We start from the raw sequence: 24833 nt of genomic DNA, 5'->3' as shown, positions 1-24833 counted from the left end.
AAGCACAGATAAGCTCTCCTCCCAGAGACACCCTGAGCTCAACGGCAGCTGTTGGGTTTTACAACTTGGTTTTCCCTTGCCAGGGAAGCTAGGAGGACATGGTCAAATGGTACAATCGTAAACAGCTTACTTCTAACTGGGTGAAGATTTACTCCTGCAGTGAGAGCTAGTTTCTGATTTCACTAAAGCACGACGCTGATGGGATAATCTATTATAGTAACAAGACGCTGATGGGATAATCTATTATAGTCACACAGTATAAGAACCACTTCCAACAACCCAATCCTTCCTATTTACAATTTTTTTTAAAAGATTTTATTGTTTTCCTTTTTCTCCCCAAAGCCCCCCCAGTACATAGTTGTATATTCTTCGTTGTGGGTCCTTCTAGTTGTGGCATGTGGGACACTGCCTCAGTGTGGTTGGATGAGCAGTGCCATGTCCACACCCAGGATTCAAACCAATGAAACACTGGGACACTGCCTCAGTGTGGTTGGATGAGCAGTGCCATGTCCACACCCAGGATTCAAACCAATGAAACACTGGGCCACCTGCTGCAGAGCGCGCGAACTTGACCACTCGGCCACGAGGCCAGCCCTCTTCCTATTTACAATTTCAACTTGTGCTTTGGTTTAAAGCATTGATATTGTTCCACTCTTCTTTAAACTGCTAGCTTCAAGATGCAGTGACTATACACTTACATAACACCTTGCTCCTTTAAATTTAAAAGGATCCAGGGAAGCACTGGTAAGGCATGAAGGGGAGGGATTTTGACTCAATTATTCTGGTTTACTAGACACCTGGTATGTCATTAACTCCTCTATTTCCCACTCTCAAACTTGAAATGGCAAAAAACACAGTATCGAGTTATTTAGCACAAGTATCACAAACAGCACAAGAAAAAAACAAGTTAAAAAGCATTTTATTTAAAAAGCCCATTCACAAAATTGAATGATTAACTCAAGCTGCAGAGCAGCTAACGACAACTGCATGGCAGTGAAAACGAAGTGCAGTGGCTCAGATAAAGGTTGTCCTCATAAGGATGTTCCTGCAAAAAGAAAAAAGTCTATGAAGTATTTACACAAGCAAGAGAAGCTTCTACAATCACATCCATTCCCTTTACTGGGAACCCAGCTGCTTTAATAACTGGTTTTGCTGGCTACAGCCTTCCATTAAGACCAGATTATGAGATCCCATGTTTTTTGGTTCTGAGGCAGTTTGTTATTCTCTTTACTTGGGCAATACCAAGCACTCTTGCAGACCATTACTTCATAAAAACTTACCTTTTAGCCATGAACTTGGACAGATGAGTTTCTGTTTTTTTAAAAGAGAGCTGATAAGCCTGTAGTGGCAGACTCCTCCCTAGAAAAGTAAACAACCTTTAGTACCAGCTTTTCTCTAAGACCAAGTCCCATTTCAGGCTAAACCCCCCACCCCCATTAATGGTCCACCCACCCTCCCACCACCATTTTGGGGAAGATTCTAATGCACTACTTTGAGCCATTGTTTTAAGGAAATGGGTCAAAGGAAGGTAAGAAATAAATCAAAATTAAAGGGCAAAAAGGCACTATTATCACAGTAGAAATAATTAAAGTGCTCACTTCCTTCAATTGGGAGCCACCAAGACAAGGGTGTCAATTTAAAACAATTCATCTCCAGAAAAACCAAGTTCAGCTTAACTGGACTAGTTTTGGCTCAATATATTAAGGAAAACATAACAGAAAGCTGGATTATAGATAGCTATATGGATGTAAGTAAAATCTGTTCTTACCTACCAGCATAGCAATAAAACCTTTCCTCCTGGTTCTGACTGCTAGTCCTAAGAGTCAGGTGTGCCTTACTCTCGTCTGCCTCCTTCCTTGCGATGGTCCTGAAACTTCACTCCCTCCTAGCTTTCATGGAGCGTGCGTGGCCTGCCCCTGGCTTATCTGTACTCCACATACCACAAGTGTCTACTCTCAGCTGTAGAGTGTCTGAGCTCGGAGCCATTCGCGCTATACTTGCTAGCAGTTCCTAGTAGCTGAACATCTCTCCTGGATCTTTAAAGGCATTGTCACGAATCCTGAGGTATCTGCAAACTCCCTCAATAGTTAAGGTTCCACCTGCCATTGCAAACTCAGCCAATATCAAACCCATGGCACTATCACCCATGCTTTCCCACCCTCCTCCACCTCCCACCCACCTTCACCCACCCTCCTCCCCAAACTTCCAAGTAACACACCATGGGATGGAATACACAGTCCTAGTGATAAACAAAATCTCTATGCTGCTAGGTACATTGTTACTGAAATTGAGGGTACCAAAGGGAAGGCTCAAAAGAACCTATGTACAAATAACAATGATTGGATATTAACTATTAAAAGGTTTAGAAATCATTTTCTATACAATTAACATTTTAGGATGGTCGTGTTATCTTGTGTCATATTTAAAGGAAAGCTGCAGTTAACATTGAAGTATATAATGTGGTTCCTTACCATCTCCAATAATTTTAATTTCCAAATAGGTAACTAATGTGGTTAATCTATAAACCTCCAAAGACCCACCCAACCACAACAAAATAAAAACTGCAGTTTTCCTTTAATGTAAGCCTGTTTCCGTGTTAAGAGTAAGATACTCTTACTGGTGCTGGCCAGTTTAAAAAGGTCTCCCAAACGCTTCTAATCTGTGGATTTATGGGTGGCATTAGCCAGCAGCTGGTTTCTATTCTCTGGCAGAGTTTTGAACTTGAACTGTGATAGAAGCAGTCAACATGATCAGGGGTAGTGGGCAGGGAAAGTCCAAAGCTCTGCCAGTCCCAAATCCATACAGTTGTCATTCCATTCAAGAAGTATTATTAAATCGTTTATTGATTACACATGATAATGGATGATACACAAGCTTCATTCCCATCTATAACTTTATCTGATACCATAATTCAATTTAGATATATTGCATAGGATGTGCCAACAATCATATTAATAACCAAATGAACTCCATGACTTTGCTTGGGTGACCCTTTTAACAGTGAACTCCAGGTCACAACACAGTAACTGTCAGTTCAACTACACCAAGGTTTCTGAAGACAATGGCTTCTGTGCCCAAGCAGGTTATAAATAAATTTCGGATGGAACCTGGCATCACCCTGAAGGAATTCTAACTTCACACTGTTGGGATAGTTTACCAAGATGGCTTCAGAGTAGACTAACTTTACACAGCACATTTAAAAAAGACACATTTATTCAGCGTCATGATCAGACTATTACATTTAGCAATCAACAGCATGGGTGCAAAAAAAAAAAAAAAAAATCTACATTAAAACCCTTTGTTGGAATGCTTTACACTTTCCACAGAACAGAAACTAAAATAACCTGTTATACAATTAGTCACAAATACAGTCCTGGAGTTTTTTGCCCATACACATGAGTATTGTCTAAAACATGTCTTCTTTGTAGCAGCTAGGCCCTGCCACCACTGTGCTTGGCTGAGTTCACAAATCTGTTGTAACCTGTAGCTTCCCTGTCACTTCTCTGGCTCTCCTCTCCTGCTAAGCTTTGTTTCCTGTTGAACAATATGGAATAAAGTTGTTAATCTAAACATATTAAGACTCAAGGCTACAATCCAATAGCAAGTTTTGTTTCCCACAAATTTTGCTGATCTGAATATTAACTTAAGATCCACAATTTTACTGCAATTAATGTTAACTATGTTGTACTGCTCAGCTACATTAGGGTTACTGGGTTCATCAAATTATAAAAATTAAGTCAAAACACAAAAAGGTGCATACTTACCTGGCAGTAATTAAAACCTTCTGCCACTGCCATAGCTACTGCTGCTGCTGGAACCGCCATAGCCACCTAATAATAAAATGTGTTCCTTTAATAGTAATGCTTTTATAATCGGGGCAATAAAACTAAAATTCAAGAGTTTGAACTCACATGATCTTTTTCCAATTTGACTACAAGTTACCAGTCACTCAAGTTTTCTGAAGACTTTAAATTGTTAGGTTTTTATTGTCTACACATAAATCACCTAAAGATTTAATGTATTCCTATCAATATTACACATATACCATACCTTGGTTTCGTGGTTTGGCAAAGTATTGGCCTCCACCACCATAGGGGCCAGAGCTTCTGCCTCCAAAATTTCCTCCTTTCATGGGTCCAAAATTTGAAGATTGATTGTTGTAATTTCCAAAATCATTGTAGCTTCCGCCACCTCCAAAATTGCTTCCTAGGAATGGAAAGAGGGCCTCATCTGTTACTTGGGGCAGATGATAGTTCTGCTTTCTATTTAGTATTCAGATAGAAAAAAGTTGCATGATCTGCCTGCCTTCCTCCCAAACTCTGGTGGCTCCAATTATTATCTTTCTATTTCATCCTTTGTGGGCAAGGCATTCAGTTGAATAATCCAGTAGTGTAAAAATTTGCCCAACATCAAATTTACCAAAAACTCTCTAGCCTTTAAGGCCTTTACCCATTCAGGGACACTGCAAACACAGGCTGGATACATCAACTAAGTGCCTAAGGTGCCAAAGGAGTTAAGATACTAAATCCTGCCAGAAGCTAATCTAATTCTAATCGAAGATGCCACTATCCACTTATCCATCTATTTGGGAGTGAGGCGGCCCCAGCTTAAAGCTAGGAGGTAGCATTAGCAAGCCCATTAAAAATGGATACCATGCAGTGCACCATGTAATGCTGTAAGAGCACCAAATCCCCACACGAGCATCAATTCTAAGAGACTAATCTAGCTACTGCACCAAGTACTCAGATCACTCGATACCTACCACTACCACCGCCAAAGCCGCCTCCGCCTCCTCCGTTGTTATAGCTGTCATAGCTGCCACTCCCGCCATAGCCACTGCCCTGGTTTCCATAACCCTGTCCACCACTTCCATAGCCTCTGCTTCCTCCAGAGTAACCAGGGCCGCCTCCTCCATAACCACCTACAAGAATACAATTCTTCTCAATAAGACAAAAGTATTCAACAGTCAAAATCTCCGCAAGCGTAATGGCTAAAAGCCTGCTCACAGCATGCTGTTACGGTCAGAATTGAGCTCGTCATGCACTAGAATTTTAGTCTCTACTAACCTATTCTAAAGGTTGCCAAGAAATTTTTCACCTGTGTATTCCTTGAAAAGAACTTACCATCATTACCAAATCCATTATAGCCATCCCCACTGCCACCATATCCACCACCACCACGGCTGCCACCAAAGCCACCTGAAAGAAAGAAGAGTTTTATAAACCATGTCTTAAGTATATGCATTGCACACACAAATCAGTCTTCTAAGTCTTAAATTTTAAGAAGCACTCCCTGTACTGCAAAGTGATTCCCATACCCCAAATTTTAACTTCTGGATAGTGAGAAACCAGCAGTACATTTGGATAAAATGTGGGCCAGTAGTTCCATCTACCACAGGTTGCAAAAAGGATTAAGTTATCTGGGGGTAACTAAACTACAGGCTTATTATTAATTCTTAGTAAACTATTAACCATACGTACCTCGACCACTGAAGTTTCCTCCGCGACCAAAGTTGTCATTCCCACCAAAACCACCTCCACGACCACCGCCAAAATTTCCAGAACCACTTCGACCTTAAGACATAAAAGTTAAGTGTTAAGCAACGCGGGTTGGAATTACTCAAAGTAACCTGTAAGATTTAATTAAGCAACAAACCCACCTCTTTGGCTGGATGAAGCACTAGCCATCTCTTGCTTAGATAGGGCTTTCCTTACTTCACAGTTGTGGCCATTCACAGTATGGTATTTCTGAACTAAAAAATTTCAAAGATAAAGAGAACACGATCTCAGGCTTTAGAAAACATAGACTTCAGAACCATTAGCAAATAAATCCCAGTCATCTGATACTTACTAACAATCTTGTCTACGGAGTCATGGTCATCAAAAGTTACAAAAGCAAATCCTCTCTTCTTGCCACTGCCTCTGTCAGTCATGATTTCAATCACTTCAATTTTCCCATATTGTTCAAAGTAATCTCTTAGGTGATGTTCTTCAGTGTCTTCTTTAATGCCACCAACAAAAATCTTTTTCACAGTTAAGTGGGCACCAGGTCTTTGAGAATCCTAACAGGAGAAAATCCAATTAAGTTGTATTGTATTAGCGAACTCTATCCCCACATCAATATTTAGGGAAGGGGAAAAAAAACCCACTCACTTCTCTTGAGACGGCCCTCTTTGGTTCCACAACTCGTCCATCCACCTTGTGTGGCCTTGCATTCATAGCTGCATCCACCTCCTCCACAGTGGCGTACGTGACAAAGCCAAAGCCTCTGGAGCGCTTGGTGTTTGGATCTCTCATTACCTGAGGTGTTAAATCATTTAATACACACTGAGATCCCAGAAGCCATTGTCATTTCTAACCTGACCAACGTAAAAAGAAACTACACAAAGCTCTTCAGTTTCCCTCTACCCATCTAGGGTAAACCCATTAAGACGAAGCTTTTTAACAAGTTAACAAGGCCACACCTTCCCTTGCCAAGTTGTTTCCAACTCAAATCCTGTCAACCTTCACAAGCATTCAGACAGGAACTCTAGCAAGATAAGCCAAGGGAATCAACTAGGTTCTACTGCCTTTTGTGTCTTCCGAGCCTTACCACACAGTCCGTGAGCGTTCCCCATTGCTCAAAATGGCTCCTGAGACTCTCATCGGTTGTTTCAAAGCTCAAACCTCCGATGAAGAGCTTCCGCAGCTGTTCGGGCTCTTTGGGAGACTAGGAGTAGGAAATAAAAGCGTTAAGTAGGGCTGTAACACAAACCACCTTCCCGTTAGGAGAAGCAAAACTACACAACGACGTACGCAGCACTTATTGTTCCTTGGGGCCGCAGCGGGCCACGTGCTTCCCCGCACTAGGGCAGGCGTTAGGCCAAGGGCTGGGGAGCCGCGAGCGCATGCGTCCCCACTCTCCCTCCGACGCACGCGCAACAAAAGGACCCGGCGGGCGGGGTACGTGCCAGTAAGCAACCGTAGCTACTCTTTAAGGAACTTGCCCACCGAGACAAGGTGAAAAATACATTGAATGTGCCTAAGCGTTTTGCCAGGAGGAAAGAGCCCGGCGTGATAACTAAGGGCTGCAAGACGGCGGCCTCATGGCGACGACGAGGACAAAATGGCGACCTGAACTTTGGGAGGGGTAGGCCCTGGCAGCGACAGAAGAGCTGCCGAATGGGCTGGTGCAAGCAGCCAAACCAGGCCGCGTCCTACCGAACTCCGGGAGGGGCGAGGAAAAAACTGAAGTTGGAGAGAGCGTCCTACTCACCTCTGACTTAGACATGACTGCAGTGGGAGGGGAGACTAACGATGCTTACTCGGCGGCGTCCACGGGCAGAAAGGAGTAACCTAACGAACGTATCTGCCAGCCTACCTTCGGCCTCGCTTTTTTATCCCGCCTCCTCGCTTTCGGCATTGGTAGACTCCGCCCCTGGGCAGCTCTGATTGGATATTTGAAACAGCTTCCTCCTACTATTGGTCTGCGGTTCCGCACTGCTGTCTGACGTCATCCGTTTGGGCGTTCTACGCAGTCTCCACCCCTTGGGGGCCATTGGTTCCCGAGTAATATTATTCTTAACCAGGCTGATTGGCTAGCCAGTTAATCTTTCATATTTGAATGTACTTTGGCTATTTAAATAACTTTAATCTTCCACGCCCCGGATTTTATATTCAGCCCTCTTAGCAAAGCATGATTAATACTATGTATTAAAAAGGTAGTTAGCGGGTGACATTTTTTTTTTTTTTCCACGAAGACCGCCTGGTGAGCGCATGTGTAGTAAAATGGCGAGTTTACGCAGACGTATTAAGAAGTTCCGCCTGGCGCTTGGAACACGTGAAATGGCGGGCGGGAGACGGCGGCGAACCTACAGCGCCTGCGTAGTGGCGGGAGTTGTGCCCCGTTTTGCGCAGGCGTAATGGGCGGAGAAAGGGTCCGGTTCCAGGATTGGTCGCGCAGGCGCAGGGAAGGATCCGTTTTGGCGGGCGGTTGGCGTTGCGCAGAAGGCGGCGGCAGCAGTGGCTTGTGGTCCGCCTTCACCACAGACGAACAGGGAAGACGTTTGCGTGAGTGATCGGTCTCTATCCCGGGTAAGTGGCTGACAGCCTTGCCTACCCATACGAGGTCTTGAACCGACTCCAGTTGGGCCCGTTATTGTGTGAAATGAATGGACCGCGAGGTGGGGGCCAGTGAAAGGGGAGCGGTGGGTCCGGGCAGCCAATAGAAGGACAGGGGCGGGATGTTTAATCCCCGTAGGTTCTGTGGAGCTTTGCAGCCGAGGAGTTTGACTGGCGAGTGTATAGGCCAATTGGGTCTGCCTTTAGCTGCCTTCTGCTCGGTCCTTGGGCAGGCGGAATGTGGGAGGCGGGTTTTCCCCTCCTGAGCAGCGTCTCTCCGAGCCAATGAGCACGCAGCGCGCGGTAGGTTGGGCTCCTCCGAGAGGCCGCGGTGTGTCTCCAATGGGGGAACGCGAGAGTCGGGCGGGTTAATGGATGGACCCGGTTTGGAGCCAGTAGGCGGGCAGCCTCCGGAAGGCGCTCGGGCAGGCCGTCCAATCAGCTCTCCAGAAGAGGGAGGTCTTAGATTTGGGGTTGAGGGAAGGGGGTTCAATGCCCGTGATGGCGCGTCGGGGTGTTTTCTCCACCACGACTTCTCTAACAAAGCCCGTCGGCCTCCATCCCCAGACCTCCCGGGTCCGGAAGCTCTAAGTTTGCTCCTGTCTGCCTCGAGTTCGGCATTGTTTTCCCACGTCGGTGCTTCCCACCGTCCACCACTTTTTAGATTTTACGGGAAGCAAGAGAGGTCTTTTGACTTTAAGAACTCGCTTCTTTAGGAAGACTGACTTGAAATGTTAGAACGAATGGGATAAATCTGTATGTACTCCCGTGGAAAGGCGCCCGAAAAAAATCTACATCATAATGATGCATATTTCCACGGACAAATAGATATTTGTAAATCTATAGAAAAAGTTTTGGAAAGCTACAGACCCGAGGATGTTACCTCTAGGGAAAAAGGTGGGGTCTGTAATGCAAAAATCCTTTCAGGAATAATGCTAATTCGTGACTACAATTAAGTTAGAAAGTCGGTTGTTCTTGTTTCCAGGCATTATCACGTACTTGTTACCACCCTTTTTCTCCTTACACCTCGAAAGAGTACTCTTTTTCCTTTTAAGAATTAAGGTGATTCTTGTTATAAAAATGTTAATTTAAAAAGGTAACTTTTTTTTTTTTTGCATGCCTAGTACCTGCTAGGCATCAGGCTAAGCACTTTACAAGAATTTCCCCGTCTCTCCAATGCCTTTTATCTTAGTCTCTTTGAAGAACTTTTCAACCCTTAGTATGTTTCTCTCATTACATGGTTAAAGAGTCTCTAAGCCCTTCTTTCTGCTGTTCTTTGAGGATGTCTGAATTTGGATAAGAAGAAAGTTGGTTAAGGAGAGTGATGATACGTTAGGGTGTTGGGGAATTAGTCTTTGCCTTTTGATTAGGTTTCCTTCAAAGTGTTTGTTTTACGTGCAGTCCGTTTCCTATTGGTAATGTCCATTCTGCTTATTCCAAGATGTCTTCATAAAATACAGGAATTTTTATTATGTATTGGCTGTTTTAGAGTCTATACTTCTCTATTGTTGACTTATTTAGGGTCAAGGGAAAAATTTTTGAATAGTGTAATAAGTTCAACTACATACTAAGGAGACTTATAGGAGACCTTTCTGACATTGTACAAAAGGAAGATGATTTTAGTTGAGTTTGTAATGAACAGAGGAGAGATTTCCATGTTCTCTGGTGCTTGCAAAGGACAAACCTATTTCACATTTGGTTAGAAACTATTTGTAGGTAGGCTAATAATGCAGCTGCTTACCTTATAAGAGCAACTAAAGTGACACAGGTTAAGGTATTTGTCCCTAATTTGCTTAGGTTTGAAAGGAATACAATCTTGATGTGCTGCAAGGTTTCTCAACCTCAGCACTATTGACATTTTGAGCCAGATAAATGCATTTCACCCTCCCACCCCCGACTTACGACAATCAGAATGTCTCCAGGCATTGCCAGATGTCCTGGGGTGGAGGGGGGGTGCGCACATGCACCCACAAAATCTCCCCCAGTTGAAAATCATTGACCTAAAATGACAGATACTAGAGTCGATTATCTTGTCAAAATCTTTTATTTTACTAGTTGGAAATTAGATAGAGGAAGAAGATGGTTGAAGTGTTTATGTTTAAGAAGTGGCCTGTCGTAAATGGATCACTAAATCCTAATGATTATCTCTTCAGATAGAGAGTAATAATTGTTCCATTGGATAAAAGGGAAATTCCATTAAGATTTTTACCTTTCCTTGCAATTTAAACATGATTGATTGCATCTTGTGTTCATTTGGCTTCCTAAAATAATGGCAAATATCTTTTTGAAGAAGGTAGACTTTGCTTCAGATACTTCTTAATGTTTTCAGCTGATTAAGCCTCTTTACTGGAATTCTTTTGGTTCAGCATCTCAAATTTTTTTGACCTTGACCCTCAGCAAGAAATACATTTTACGCTGATCCTGTATACACATTGAAACAATGTATATACTATACAAATATGGTATAAGTATAAATGTGCAAAGCACTCTGATATTTTCTCATCTGCAGGACACTATTTCATTTTCTTAAAAACACAGATCAGTTTCTGCTGAAATGATTTCACAGCTGTGTACAGACCCACAGTTTAGGGGAAAAAGAAAAATAACTGATCTGAAGAATAGGTAACCAAATCATGCCATGTTAAATTACTCTCTGAGTCAGTTCTTCTCATCTCTAGCCCCAGCAACTTGTATTTGTAAACAAATTACTCAATTACCCCTTATTTGATGTTTTTAATGATATATTTTAATTTGAAAGATTTCAGGATTTGAACATAGACTTCTTGGTTTACTGTAGTGTACAAGGAAAAAGTGCTTGTTTTATTGTGAATTTTCTTTCAGTGTCGTAGTAATACGTCTGATGAACATTTCTCTCTGGTGGGGAAATTTTAGTGGATAATTTTTCATTGAAATTCTGAGATGATCACATTGAAAATCCTAACTTTAGATTTATTTCTTGCCTTTGGAGAACCAGGTTTGGTTGTTAACTTGTACCACTCCATTAACAAGACAAAATGTTGAGTTTGTATTGAATAAATTAAATTTTGGACACTTGTGCTTAGAACTTTGAGGCATGCTATTGCAACCAAACCAGAAAAGGACATTGTTCACTAAAATGGAAAATAATGCATCTTCACTGGTCTGTCTGAAAACCAATACATAGAAAGCTTCTATCAAATTACCACAAACATGGTGGCTTCAAACAATAGGAATTTATTTTCTTGCAATTGTGGAGGCTAGAAGTCTGCCATCAAGGTAACCAGGATGGTGGTTGGGGAAAGAGAAAGAACATATCTCTGAACTGACTGGATTTTTATTATGTTTAGGAAAGTTCTGGTGATTTTCAGAGCCTTTGACAGTAGCTCTAGAAAAGAGAGAAAGGTACCAGAGTACAAAGCTTTCTGACAAAGACTAGTAGTTTTTGCTTTTTATTGAGGTATTTTATTTAAGCACATAGCATGATTTAAATGTCTTACTGGAATAGCCCATTTAACAACCCCTGGTAAAGCATTTCTTGTCCTTCTTTGTTCTTTTACTTGGTCTATTTTTATTTCTGTTCACCTTATGTGAAATTGGGCCTAAAGCTCTGTGCTGTGGATATGGATTTTAAATGTAATAAATTACAGTGCAAGGTATCACTTGTATGGCTGCCATTTACACATTGTTATTCATGAACTTGGACTCTGGGCAATTATCTTTTTTTCCCTGACATAAACTTTGATTTTCCTTCCCTCCTTATAGAGGATAGCTTTAGCTGATCATTGTACTAATGGGAAGGAGTCCAGGTCATTCTGAGAAGAGCTGGCTTGTGCAGAGTCCAAGACGCAGATTTGTTGGATTTCTGTAAGCACTCGAAGCCACATATTCATTTCTGATGACAACTTTACACTTGTGTTGGCAGAACACCCACAGTGACAACTGTTGCCTATGTTTAGTCTGTCCAGGAGCTACCAGCTAGCATGTTTGGGGGAAAACCTACACTGTTCTTCTTAGCAGCTATGTAAATATTAGACCTTTCTGAGTTTGTCTTCTCAGATCTGCCAATATCTTTTTGGGTACATTGCATCCTGTGATTGCCTCAGTTTACCCCTTGAAATGAGGGACTAAAGGTTTTAAGTATTCTTTGGGTCACTTGAAGCACGGTTCTTTTTAGATTAGTAATTGGTTTTATGTATGTCTAGTTTATGATTTTTGAAATTAGATATCCTCTATGTACTAGTTTCTCGTGACTGCTACAACAAATTACCACAAACTTGGTGGCTTCAAACAATAGGAATTTATTTTCTTCCAGTTGTGGAGGCTAGAAGTCTGCCATCAAGTTGTTGAGCCCCCTTTGGAGGCCCTAAGGGAGTCTTTTTCTTGCTTCTTCCAGCTCCTTGTCGTTGTCAGCATTCCTTGGCTTGTGGCCTCATCTCTTCCTGCTCTGTCTTCACATTGTCTCCTCCTCTGTATATCTGTCCCAAAACTCCTTCTTCCGCTCTTATAAGGATATATGTGATGGATTTAAGGTCCACCTGGATAATCCAGGATAAATTTCTTTTTTTACATCTTTTGCCATATAAGGAATATTCATAGGTTTGAGGGTTTAGGACATGGATTTCTGGGAGGAGGGCATCATTCAGACCACTACACTTTGGTTCTCTAACCCCTATCCAAAAATGTTTTACTTAATTCAAAAAAGAAAAGGTTATTTTTAAAAATGAGAGGCAAATGAAAAACAAAAACGTTCAGGGAACCTGAGTTCTCTTCCCACTTCTGTGATTAACTAGTGATATAACCTTGGGTGAGCCATCTGACCTCCTTGGTCCTTAGTTTCTTCATCTTATACAAAAGGAATGGGATGGATGATAGCTGATAGCCGTCTAGGCCTAAGACTTTTATGAAATGACTCCCAAATTGTCTTGGAGTTTATTTATGAAGTCAGTAATTCTACATGCAGATTAGGAACTCATTGTAGTATTTTGGGCCAGTGGAGTTCTGTGATGGTCTCACCTAGGGCTTGAGGACGGAAGACTGAGTTGTTGGCTGGTTGTCAGCTCCTTGGGGTATTAACACAGGAGGACAAACCTGTACTTGTTAATTGTGTATAATTGTCTACAAAGAGTATAGTGGACTAGCTGGGCCGTTTCTCACTCTCATCCTGATGAGACTGTGGACTGTGTAGTTTGGATTTCCTTTCTAGTAAGAGTAGTTTGTCCAAATTAAACACTGATGGATTTTTCTACCTTAAACTAGGACATGGACCTAGTTTCATCTTCACACGCAGTTTTGTGCTTCAGACTTACGGAGTGCCTGTTCTCTTGTGCTTCATTGCTAGGAAGGACACTAGAAAGCATGGGATTGAGATGGTGTTGTTGAAAGGACTATTTCAAGATCGAGTTTTATAGCTCATTATTTATTTCTTCCATGGAGAGGAGGAACTAAATTGAATTCAAGTATTTCTCTGATCATAATCTACATTTCTTAGAAGAAAGCAAGCTCATATCTGAGCCAGTGGGCATAATTATGTCGGAACAAAATGCCCTGTGCAAAAGAGGTCAACCAACAGGCTGGGAAATCTATCTTAAGTTTAGTTTTTGAGGCAAATCCTTGAACTCCATGTGCCTTGTTTCTCAACCCTATATCTGTAAGACTCACTTACCTCACAGCGAGTTGTAGAGGCTAATATACTGCTAATTTGTTCGGTATTTCACAACAGTAAAGTATATTTAAGGATCTGATAAAACACAGGCAAACCTTGTTTATATGAGTAGTTGGAGACAAGCATAATAAAACTTACAGGTAGTTCAGAAAATTCATTAAAGTTATTTTTAACTTCCTCTGTCATCAAATATTTTACCTTCTGTTTTCTGTATATTTTCCAAAGTGTTTTCCTGTTCTTTTTCCATAATAGATGTGAAGTAGGTAGGGCAAATAGCTTAACAGCAGGTTAGATGATAAAGGGATCAATTCATCAAGAGGACACACAATCCTATGGGGCCAGGCCTGTGGCCGAGTGGTTAAGTTTGTGCCCTCTGCTTCAGCAGCCCAAGGTTTCACAGGTTCGGATCCTGGGCGTGGACATGGCACCACTCAGGCCATGCTGAGGCAGCGTCCCAATGCCACAACTAGAAGGACCCACAACTAAAAATATACAACTATGTACTAGGGGGCTTTGGGGAGAAAAAGGAAAAATAAAATCTTTAAAAAAAAAAAAAAGAGGACACACAATCCTAACTTTTACACAACAACTAATAAAGCTTCAAAATACATGGAAGAAAGACAATAGAACTGAAATATATACATCTATAATTATAATAAACAACACACTTCTAAGTAACCCATGGATCAAAGAAGAGATCACAAAGAAAATCAGAAAATATTTTGAACTGGATAAAAATGATAACATGACAGATCAAAATTTGTAGAATGTAACTAAGGCAGTGCTTAGAGGGAAGTTTATAGTATTAAATGCTTCAATTTGAAGCACAGAAAGGAGCCAGCCCTGGTAGCCTAGTGGTTAAAGTTTGGTGCTTACACTTCCATGGCCCAGGTTCACTTCTAGGTCACAGAACGACACCACCTGTCTGTCACTTGCCATGCTGTGGCAGCGGCTCACATAGAAGAACTAGGATGACTTATAACTAGGATATACGGCTACGTATTGGGGCTTTGGGGAGGGAAGGAAAAAAAAAAGAGGAAGATTGGCAACAGATGTTAGCTCAGGGTGAATCTTTCCCTGGAAAAAAAAAAAGCAGAGAGATCTTGAGGCCGGCCTGGTGGTGCAGTGGTTAAGTTCCCACGTTCCGCTTCAGTGGCTGGGGGTTTGCCGGTTCAGATCCTGGGTGTGGACCTAGGTACTGCTTGTCAAACCATGCTGTGGCACGTGTTCCCCATATAAAGTAGAGGAAGATGGGCACAGATGTTAGCTCAGGGCCAGTCTTCCTCAGGAAAAAAGAGGAGGATTGGCCGCAAATGTTAGCTCAGGGCTAATCTTCTTCCAAAAAAAAAAAAGGCAGAAAAGTCTAAAGTTAGTGACCTATATTTCTATCTTAAGAACTTAGAAAAAGAAGAGCGAATTAAACCCAAAGAAAGGAAATAGTAAAGATAAAAGTATAAGTAGTTGAAGTATAAAATAAAACAGTAGAGAAAATCAATGAAACTGAAAGTTGATTTTTTGAGAAGGGCTATAAAATTGGTAAACCAGGCAAGTCTGATTGAGGCAAAGAAGATACTAATTTCAGGAATAAGAGAAGGGATATCACTGCTGATTCTACAGACGTTAAAAAGGTAGTAAAGGAATATCATAAACAAATATGACAGTACAGTCAGTGTCTTAGATGAAATGAATCACTTTCTTGAAAGACAAACTAGCAAAGCTCACTTCAGAAAAAATATGGTCTCACTAGTCCTGTATCTACTAAGGAAATGGAATTTGTAGTTGAAAACCTTCCCACAAAGAAACTCCAGGCCCAGATGGCTTCACTGGTGAATTTTGCCAAACTTAAGGAAGATACAATATCAGTTCTACACAGACTTTCAAAAAAATAGAAGAGAAAGGAACACTTACCAGTGCATTCATTATTTTTAACTTCATCTCCTATGAAACATTTAACTTCTGTTTGCTTTACATTTTTTAAAGCATTTTCTAGTTTTTTCCCCCACATCAGACCTATGAGATGAGTAGGGCAAATAACTAACACCCTTAAGGTTAAGTGAACTGTCCAATTTGACCTTTCAGTGATCTAGTTGGGATAGGACCCACATCTCCTTGTTCTTAGTCCAGATCTTGCCACTGTTAACAAGTTACCCATTTTGTAGCTTTTTTGTAACAACCTTTGGAGACAGGTCAGACCAGTGCTGACTTAACCAAGGAGGAACTGTTAAATCCTCAGCCCTTAAATTGAAGACTGGGCTATATTCAGAGCCCATGCCATGCTTGACACTTACTAGGCCCTCGATAAATATCCCATAACCAACCAAACAATTTTAGAGCAAGGATAAGAATTACTATATTAATCATCCCTTTGGCATAGAATTTGAGTTGGGATTATAGTTGGAAACTGGACAAAGAGAGAATCAGAAACATCTTATTTGGCTTAAGTAACACGTCAGAACGCTTAGTGGAAGAGCTGGGTGGTCTGAAATTGGCCATCCCTTTAGCTGTTTATCTGATGGTGGCCTTTTTTTGCATTTAACTATCAATATATCTGAAGTGTAGAGCACACTTTTATGATATTGTGGCATAGTAACTCACACTTAAATGTCAATAGAGACACTTGCAAAGACCTACAAGGTTCAATAATTTCTGGTGTGGGTTTGTTTCTCCTGTCATCACCCATTATGTATTTTTTTACAGCTTTTAAATTGCCACAGAGAGAAATTGGTCAGGATAGTAATAGATGGCCAAGGAGCTGCCAAGGATACCGTTGTACAGGATGGGAAAAGTTCAATACCGGCTTGATTTTATTTATCTAAATTGTAGGCTATGACTTCAATATAATTCATGTTGCAGATACACCAAGGTAATGGCAGAGCACAAAATTATGCCATATGTTGGAGGAATGCTCTCTTTGACACTCTGAAGTTTTGCAGTCTGAAATATCTTCCTTATTCTAATTATATAAAAACTCCTTTTCTGTTAGCTTGTATTAATCAGATTTTAGCATATTGATTTGAATTCTAATACCATCTCAACAGTTAAATTAGAGATGTTTATGGTTATGTAAATTAATTTTTATGTCTCTTGAATGTCTTCGTTAAACAAAGACTATGAGAAAACATAAATTGTCTGGCATAGTAGTAGCTCTTCCTTAAAACAGGATTGTTGAAATGATCTGAAGGGGCTTTTGTAACCCTTAAGCTGCTGGTGTCCAAAATCTGTACAAACTAGATGATGCCAGAGTAAGCACCGAGTCTTAATTTTATGGCTGTTTGAAAAATGCTTTATGACCATAATTTTATTTGGGGGTGGACACTTTAGTTCTCTTTTAATCCTTCCATATTTTGTGAACATACTCTGCCAAAGTGATATGTAAAAATCTGTGATTCATGGTAATCTACTCAGACATTGCTATTACCCATTTTTCTTAAGATTTATTTATGGTGAAGTTGCCAGGTTCTTCATGAAAGATGACAGGATCTACTAGTTATGCTTCGTCACATTTAATTAAGAGAGGAGTGGGTGTGAGATTAACACTCACCTGAAACTGTGGTGCCTGCGATGAGTTCAGTACATTCCAAGGATAGAGTTGTTGGAAAGCGCCATCTGGAAGACATTTGCCCACGGTGGTGCCAAATTGTACTTTCTCATAAATCTTGGAACAACTGGATATCTGACCTCATGCCCAGTAAGGGTTTAGGTGTGCCCTGACTAAATTTAAAGGAGACTGATACCAGAGAGAAGAAATTCAGTAGATTTTTTAATAAATGAAAAAACACAAATCCCATGTAAGATTATTTTGTAGGATTGTGATCTGGTGATGAGATAACAAGAACTTGTGTGTTACTGCTAAATATACCAGTGAAGCAGACTTTGAACTTCCAGCAGTTCTGAGAATGGCTGTGGTACACATTCATTTATATTTTTTAATGGTGGTCAGAACTTGGAGGACAGTACAGCCAAATGAAATTTATAAGGCAGCCTTTATCTCCATTTATAATATATATGTTTTAATCTAAAAGAACAAAAGGCCCTTTACTCCCTTGCTCACTGGAGCAGGAAGCTTGAATAATCAACAGACAGGATACTTTGCCCCAGAATGATTCTATGACTGGTTGAAGCAGTGCCTTGGCCTGATTTTTAAAGGTTGCTGAGCTGGAGCTGTGCTAGCCAAAGGGAGAATATTTCCTCTCTCGACACTCCTCTCTATTAATACAGTTTGTGTTGTCTATATGTGGCTGGTTAATGATAGGGGTGTTAACGACCACAGTTAATCTTCCTCCTCAACCCTTTCCTAATCCAGTCTCTTAAATAGACATTTAAAAAGCTTTTAACTCCCCTTGAATTGGGTGCTCATGGGCTTTTGGTAGAGGTGGAGTGATAGTTATCAGCCCATTTAACAAAACCTGAGACAGCCAGGACAGCTGTAATGTGCGTTTCTATGCTGTGTTTTTGTTAAAATGCCACATGGCTAATACTTTGGAAATCATAAATCTAATGGAAGAAAACATCTTTATAGAGAGTATTTTAGTTTTATGCCGTTACGTGTTACAAACCTAAAACCATTGGTACTTCTAGATTCATGAAGAGCAAAGAACATAGACCAGATTAAAATGGTTCTGTAAATTTAGTTTCGTTTCATCTGTTTCATTTGCTACAGTAAGGCTGTATAGAGGACACCTTGGAGACAGTGCCATAGCTGACAATTTAATCTTCACCTAAGCCACCAGGTCTCCCCAAGGGCCTTAGAGGAGAAAGAGGAGTTTCTCAAGCCTGGACAGACTGAAGTCACCCATCAGTGTGGCATATTTAATTAATATATATGCTAGGGAGCTTTGCACATGCCCTCACCCTTTCCTGCTTTTTTTCCTATCGGGTTTTTCTTTTTTTAATTGAGGTAAAATTCACATAACAGAAAACTAACCATTTTAAGTGAAAAATCCAGTGGCGTTTAGTACATTCACTATGTTATGCAAGAACTACTTCTATCTAGTTTCAAAACATTTTCATCACTCCAAAATAAAACCCCATACCCACTAAGCAGTTACTTTCCATTGTCCACCCTCCACCTCCTTCAACCTCTGGCAACTACCAATTGGCTTTCTGTCTCTCTGGATTTACCTGTTCTGGGTATTACATATAAATGGAATCATACAATATATGACCTTTTGTGTCTGGCTTCTTTGACTTAGCGTGTTGTTATCAATATGCTACGTTGTGTAGTATGTATTCGTACTTCATTCCTTTTTATGGCTAAATAACATTCCATTATATAGATAGACCACATTTTGTTAATCCATTCATCTGTTGATGAACACTTGGGTTGTTTCCGCCTTTTGGCTATTATGAATAATGTCACAATGAACACTGATATACAAGTATCTATTTGAGTCCCTGGTTTCAATTCTTTTGGGTAAATACCTAGGAGTGAAATTGCTGGGTCATACCATAATTCTGTGTTTAACTTTATGAGGAAACACACTTTACTGCCAGTACAGTACTCTTTTGATTGGTATAGCTTTGTAGTAGGTTTTAAAATCAGGAAGTGTGAATCCTCCAGCTTTGTTGTTTTTTTTTTTTTTGAGGAAGATTAGCCCTGAGCTAACATATGCCTCCAATCCTCCTCTGTTTTGCTGAGGAAGACTGGCCCTGAGCTAACATCCGAGCCCATCTTCCTCTACTTTATATGTGGGAGGCCTGCCACAGCCAGTGGCTTGCCAGGTGGTGCCATGTCTGCATGCGGGATCCGAACCAGAGAACCCGGGCCGCCAAAGCGGAACGTGCGCACCTAACTGCTGCGTCACCAGGCTGGCCCCTGTTGTTGTTCTTTCAAGATTGTTTTGACTATTTGTCACCCTTTCCTACTCTTTTAGCCTGGTTTTCTTTCTGGAGGATTTGCCTTCTTAATGGACTTAGAGAATTTATATAGAAATATGAAATGGAGAGAGAGCTCATTTTGACATTTGGTCTGACATCCACCTCCAGACAGTTCAGTGAGGTGACTTACCAATTGGTTTTCATTACTTTTTTAAAAATGCAAAGGTGATGGGGGCTGGCCCCGTGGCCAAGTGGCTAAGTTCGCGTGCTCTGCTGCAGGCAGCCCAGTGTTTCGTCAGTTCAAATCCTGGGTGCAGACATGGCACTGCTCGTTAGGCCACGCTGAGGCGGCATCCCACATGCCACAACTAGAAGGACCCACAACTAAGAATATGCAACTATGTACTGGGGGCCTTTGGGGAGAAAAAGGAAAAAAATAAAATCTTTAAAAAAAAAAAAAATGCAAATGTGGGACTGGCCCGGTGGCACAGCAGTTAAGTTCGCACGTTCCGCTTCTCGGCGGCCCGGGGTTTGCCGGTTCGGATCCCAGGTGCAGACATGGCACTGCTTGGCAAAAGCCATGCTGTGGTAGGCGTCTCACATATAAAGTAAAGGAAGATGGGCATGGATGTTAGCTCAGGGCCAGTCTTCCTCAGTAAAAAGAGGAGGATTGGCAGCAGATGTTAGCTCAGGGCTAATCTTCCTAAAAACAAAACAAAACACAAAGCTTAGAGAAAGATTTAGAATTATGTTATATATATGCTTTCGCTTGTAAGTAGTGATGAAAATAAAATGTGCTACACCAGGATCTAAGAAAAGCCACTAAGACAGCTGGCACTGAAAAGCAGTGACTGGAGGGACTGGAGCAAAGCCTGAACTGGACAGAGCAGACAGATAGCAGAGACCCCAATGGGTGGCTTTGTGATTCCATGGTTCCAGGATTGAAGGGTTAATTGAATAGCTAATCATTCCATCTCTTCTGGTTGCTCCAGTTTTCTGAGGTGCCCTCTCTGTAATTTGGGGGGACTGGCAGTTTTAGATGTTTATCTTTTACCCTTATAATGTGTGGGATTTTTTTGTCCCTCTCCTCTTTCTGTTTCACCTCCTCACCTCTTCCCCCCCTTTTTTCTGGAGGATTCATTTGTTAAAGAAGTCTCCTGTCAGCGACTTGGAATGCGGGTTCTGACTGTGCCTGACCACAGAGCTCTTTGATGTTTTTCCAAGGCTGACTTCTCACCAGATCCCTGGTTAGGTGTTTTTTCCCCCAGCACTCAGAAGCCTATGAAGTGAATTTGCCCTATATCTTTGATATGAAGGGTTGGTGGGATCTGCTCTATCCTTATGGTCAATTAATTGCCAGAATCTATGTGTACTTGTTGATGCCTTTACCAGAGAGTTCCTGTGTATATTCAAGAAAGGGCTGAGACTGTTATGCCTGAAAGACTCTGGAAACTTGAGAATCTGCTCACCCCTTCCCATGGAGATTTCCACAAGGATAAGGTTGCGCTCAGAGGCTCACCCTCTCTTCCTCCGTCATGGTATCGGGATTCTGCCTTAATCACTCCATCATCCTGCCAGCCCTGTCTCATTTCTCATACAGGAATGCTCCCTCCTCCCAAGCTCAGCGTGAACCACCAGTCTTGATGCTTTATCTGGTCCAGGCTCTAGCCCTTAAATTGTCCGTCTGGCTTTGTGTTTCATTTGACCCTAATGCACTGGGGCGCACTGTCTCAAAGAGAATTATGTTGCTTCCAGTGTCTGAGTGCATTTCTCATTTCTTACTGCTGCTCCTGAGCAGATCTGTAACTTCAAGGTTAAGATAAGACACATTCCATCAGAACTATGTCGTCATCCTTGCCAGCTTCTGATCTGTGACTGTCCAGGAGATTTACAAGACAATTGCATGCCATTCTTTACAGAATATTATGGTTGGACTCAGACTCCTGGCATCAGGCCCAATTTGATTTGTCAGCTGTTACCCATTTCCCAAAGAGAAAGGGACCTCAGCCATGTCAGGCAGGTCTTAAGAGTGGGAAAGAGGGAATTGATCTGACTCTTTATTTCCTTATGTTTTAGGGAGAGGAGTGGGCACCAGAATATTTTTGTCTCTTTCCTCATTGAATTCGCTTTTTTCCTGAAAGATTTCACTAAAATGTTAGTGTTGCTCTCATTCTTTCCTGCCCTTTATCCCTTCACAGAATTACAGTTAGTTTTTTCATTCTGCCATCTTCAGTGCTTTTCTGAGTTTTAAGGAGTAAGAGTGGATATTTTTAACCTTGGGAGAGAACGTACCTGTCTGTTCTCTGAAGGTTTATTAGTTTGCCTGCGCCTAGCTAACAGGCACTGCTCCTCCTTTCTTGCTACCTGCTAACATGTTGGGTGAGCTGCAGGAGTTACTGCATGTGATATGGTTTAACGGCTTAGGAATTTGGAAGCTCATGTATTTCCTACTGCTGTTGTATTCGGCCCTATAACATTTTTACAAAAGCTTCTCTTTAGGGGACTTACCAGCTCTTTGATTGCGACATAAACTCGCTCATTCCCTAGGAGGTAGGCAGTGGGGATTTATTTGACCCATTTTAGTGATTCCAGGGTTAGATCTAAAATTATTTACTCCAGATCACACATGGCAGGTTAATCACAGAATCAGAACCTTGATCTAATTCCTTTGGCATTGTTTTTATCCTTTAACTACGAAGAGTTAAAAAAAAAAGTTAGGAAGAGACAAAAGAGGCAGTTTTTATTCAGAGATTTCCTGATGGGTCCATTCAAAGTTGAGGAAATCCTGTGTAGTTGAAAAATGTCTGCTTTGCTCTTATACCCTGTAGTTTCTTCTGTTTGATAACCAAAACAATCACCAGTCTCTGCTTTTCCTGCCCCTTTTTCTTATTCTCCTATGGCACCAACCTCTGGCTCTCAAGACCCATATCTATCTGTAAAGCAGAGCAGGATTTTGGCGCTCTCTAAAATGTTCTTTAGAGCCAGGAGAAAGGAGAATTTATGGGATTGCAAGCCTCTAAGTGTCTCTTTTCTTTATCTCAGTCCTCCGTTTCTCAGGTATTAGGAACTATTGATGTACAGGGTTTTTAATTATTATATATTAATGTTTCATGTGGGTAGTAATTATTTTTAAAATTTGTTTTATCACATTACAAGAACAGCTAATGAGAAGTGGTTTTACTTTTAATTTAACAGTAAAGATTGTGGCTGAGCTGCTCTCCCTTCCCCTTTTTTAAACTACTTAACGGTTAAATTTTTTTCTACCTGTAATTTCAGTTGAAAGGTTCTTTGGTAGTGCTTCAATTTTCTGGATTCTGTTTCTAATAATCGTGCAAAGAAGGAAAGTTGTATGTATCTTTGAAATACTTCCCTTCCCCCTTTTCCTGTTAGCCTCCACCCAAGCAATTTTAATTAACTGTTCAGTGACAGATGGTAGAAAAGGCCTTGTCTAAAGTGCTTCTTGTGGGCTGGATTAGGGGGTAGGTGGTTTGTACTGATCCTGTTGTGGAAGGACCTAGCCTTTCCCCTCCCCCTTTCCAGTTGAGCTATAATCCTGTTAGATGATCTTAAAATGCTATTGATTAACTTCCAGTGCTCTTGGAGGAATAAACACAAGTTTTGGATTTAAAACCCAAGAACCAATTCCCTTGAGCTCTGAATGCCTGGCCTGGAAGCCAAGGGAGGTACCTTCCAACTTCTCCACCCAGTCTTCACTGAAAAAGAAAGTTAAGCCTTTTAACTTTTCCGTTTGCCTCTCCCCCCTTAGTCTAGTACTGCTGCCAGTTGCCATGGCAACGGACTGGGACAGCTGCGCAGTGGCGCCCAGGCAGCTGGGTGGGGGCGGGGGAGCTGCCAGCCCGCCAAGCCCCAGACCTGGGAGGGGAGGCCCCTCCTGTTAGCCCAGAGGGAAAGAAAGAACTGGGGCGATCCGGTAGGTAAGGGAGGGAACCCCCATTCATCTTCTACCTTTGGGGCTTCTCCTCTGCATGAAGGTATAAAGGGAGATTTTCCTCTTACCTCCCTCAAACTGAAAAACACATATGTAAATCCTTGTTTTTCCTCGTGAGGCAGGGGAGGCCATAGCCACAATGCTTAACTGCATGCATCTAACCCGGGGCTGGTTTTAACCCCAGCGCTCTGACCCAAACTGCTCAGCTCCCGGAAATTCCAAGGTGAGTGGGGGTGGGGGTGGGGTACTCTCCCTGGAATATGACATTTCCTGTCTCTGGTGAGGTCGGAGGCTGTTTTTATTTTAAATAAATCAAATCAGGGTTTTTTTTTTCCTTGAAGCTTAGGACTCTCTCCTAAATTCATGGAAAAATTATTTTGAAACCCCTTACCTAAGGTACTTTCTTCCCCCCACTCCTTCTTCCAAATAAAGTATTTTAAAGAAACTTAGTTTTATTACAGGACAGTAATGGGTATAGACAGTTTTTTGGGAGGGCAGATGTATTGCTAGTAAGTTCTGGGGATATGGTTTCCAACTATATATTCTTGGAATAATTCCTTAAATTTTGCTAATTTGAAGTAAATTGATAAATGCAATTTTTTATGCTGCTGGACTTAAGTAAAATTCTGAGATTAGTAGTGGCCTTCCCTATTCCTGAGAGTGGTCTTCTGGTCACGATGGAAATATTTTAGAGAGTGCTGAAAAAAATCTCTAAAGATTACAGCAAAATAAAAATGGAGTTCAGCTGAGAAAACAGTTCCTGCTACTCTATCATCCAGACTGTGGGCACCATTTAACATGGTTAAGGAAGAATTCTTAAAAATGATTATGGTAACAACAACGTGGGAATTTAAAAGACTAGATTCTCTGCTGAGTCCCCCCTGGTTGTGCATATTTCTGTGCTTAACTCAGTTTCCATTTGTGTGGCTTTGCTTCAGCTTTCTTTGGGCCTATGAATGGTTCCTCTGTGTTTCAAGGCTTCATGCTGATGTGAGTCTGGGGCCAGACTACTTTTTCCTCCTCCTCTTCCTTTGGCCCAAAGTCAACTTCAGTTAAGAGGAGAGGTACCTCCTTAGCTATTTGGATTGGTTGAACTTGGAGAATTACTGAACAATCCAAAGACTAATTTTGATTTTTAGGACTAAAAAAATGTTTTCTTCTCCCTGCCTCCCTCCTATCCCTAAGTGAAAAAGGAGGCCTAAGTGTGTTTGAGATGTCAGCCTTGCTTTTGTGAGCTGATGGATGCTCTGAAGGGACAAGCTCAATTTGTTGAAGGGAAATGTACCGAGTCGCTGAAAATGTGGTGAAAGGTGCCTGAGCAGGCCTT

At 41.5% G+C, this 24833-nt stretch overlaps 2 protein-coding genes across 12 annotated transcripts in view; one reads left to right on the top strand and one right to left on the bottom strand.

Annotated features, from left to right (window-relative positions):
• Positions 1-901: 901 nt before the first annotated feature.
• Positions 902-7386, bottom strand: HNRNPA1 (heterogeneous nuclear ribonucleoprotein A1). Of its 5 annotated transcripts, XR_002808406.2 has the most exons (12): positions 7255-7386; positions 6592-6708; positions 6153-6299; positions 5851-6061; positions 5660-5752; positions 5481-5573; positions 5124-5198; positions 4763-4921; positions 4051-4206; positions 3765-3830; positions 1281-1359; positions 902-1045 (listed from the first exon to the last, which is right to left on the bottom strand). XR_002808406.2 is itself a non-coding variant. In XM_014740750.3 (11 exons), exons 1-10 carry the CDS (start codon positions 7267-7269, stop codon positions 3775-3777), a joined length of 1122 nt encoding a protein of 373 aa, XP_014596236.1. In that variant the 5' UTR covers positions 7270-7386; the 3' UTR covers positions 2826-3534; positions 3765-3774. The 5 variants fall into 5 exon arrangements, 3 of the variants coding, with proteins under 3 accessions (XP_014596236.1, XP_014596238.1, NP_001229438.1); XR_002808407.2 differs by lacking the exon at positions 4763-4921; XM_014740750.3 differs by lacking the exons at positions 902-1045; positions 1281-1359 and adding an exon at positions 2826-3534.
• Positions 7387-7828: 442 nt separating this feature from the next.
• Positions 7829-24833, top strand: part of CBX5 (chromobox 5) — a 36436-nt gene continuing 19431 nt past the window's right edge. Inside the window, exon 1 of one of the 7 annotated variants that reach the window (XM_001504559.7) lies at positions 7829-8072. The gene's annotated coding sequence lies outside the window, so the exon portion shown is untranslated. Of the gene's footprint in view, positions 8073-23335; positions 23730-24580; positions 24817-24833 lie in introns of those variants that run through there. The other 6 variants (XM_003365252.5, XM_070271574.1, XM_014740846.3 and 3 more) reach the window with 6 other exon arrangements.

Source organism: Equus caballus, chromosome 6, assembly GCF_041296265.1.
Source record: "Equus caballus isolate H_3958 breed thoroughbred chromosome 6, TB-T2T, whole genome shotgun sequence".
Lineage (NCBI taxonomy): Eukaryota > Metazoa > Chordata > Mammalia > Perissodactyla > Equidae > Equus > Equus caballus.
The sequence above is the reverse complement of the archived record's forward strand: the minus strand, read 5'-3'. Positions and strand labels throughout refer to the sequence as shown.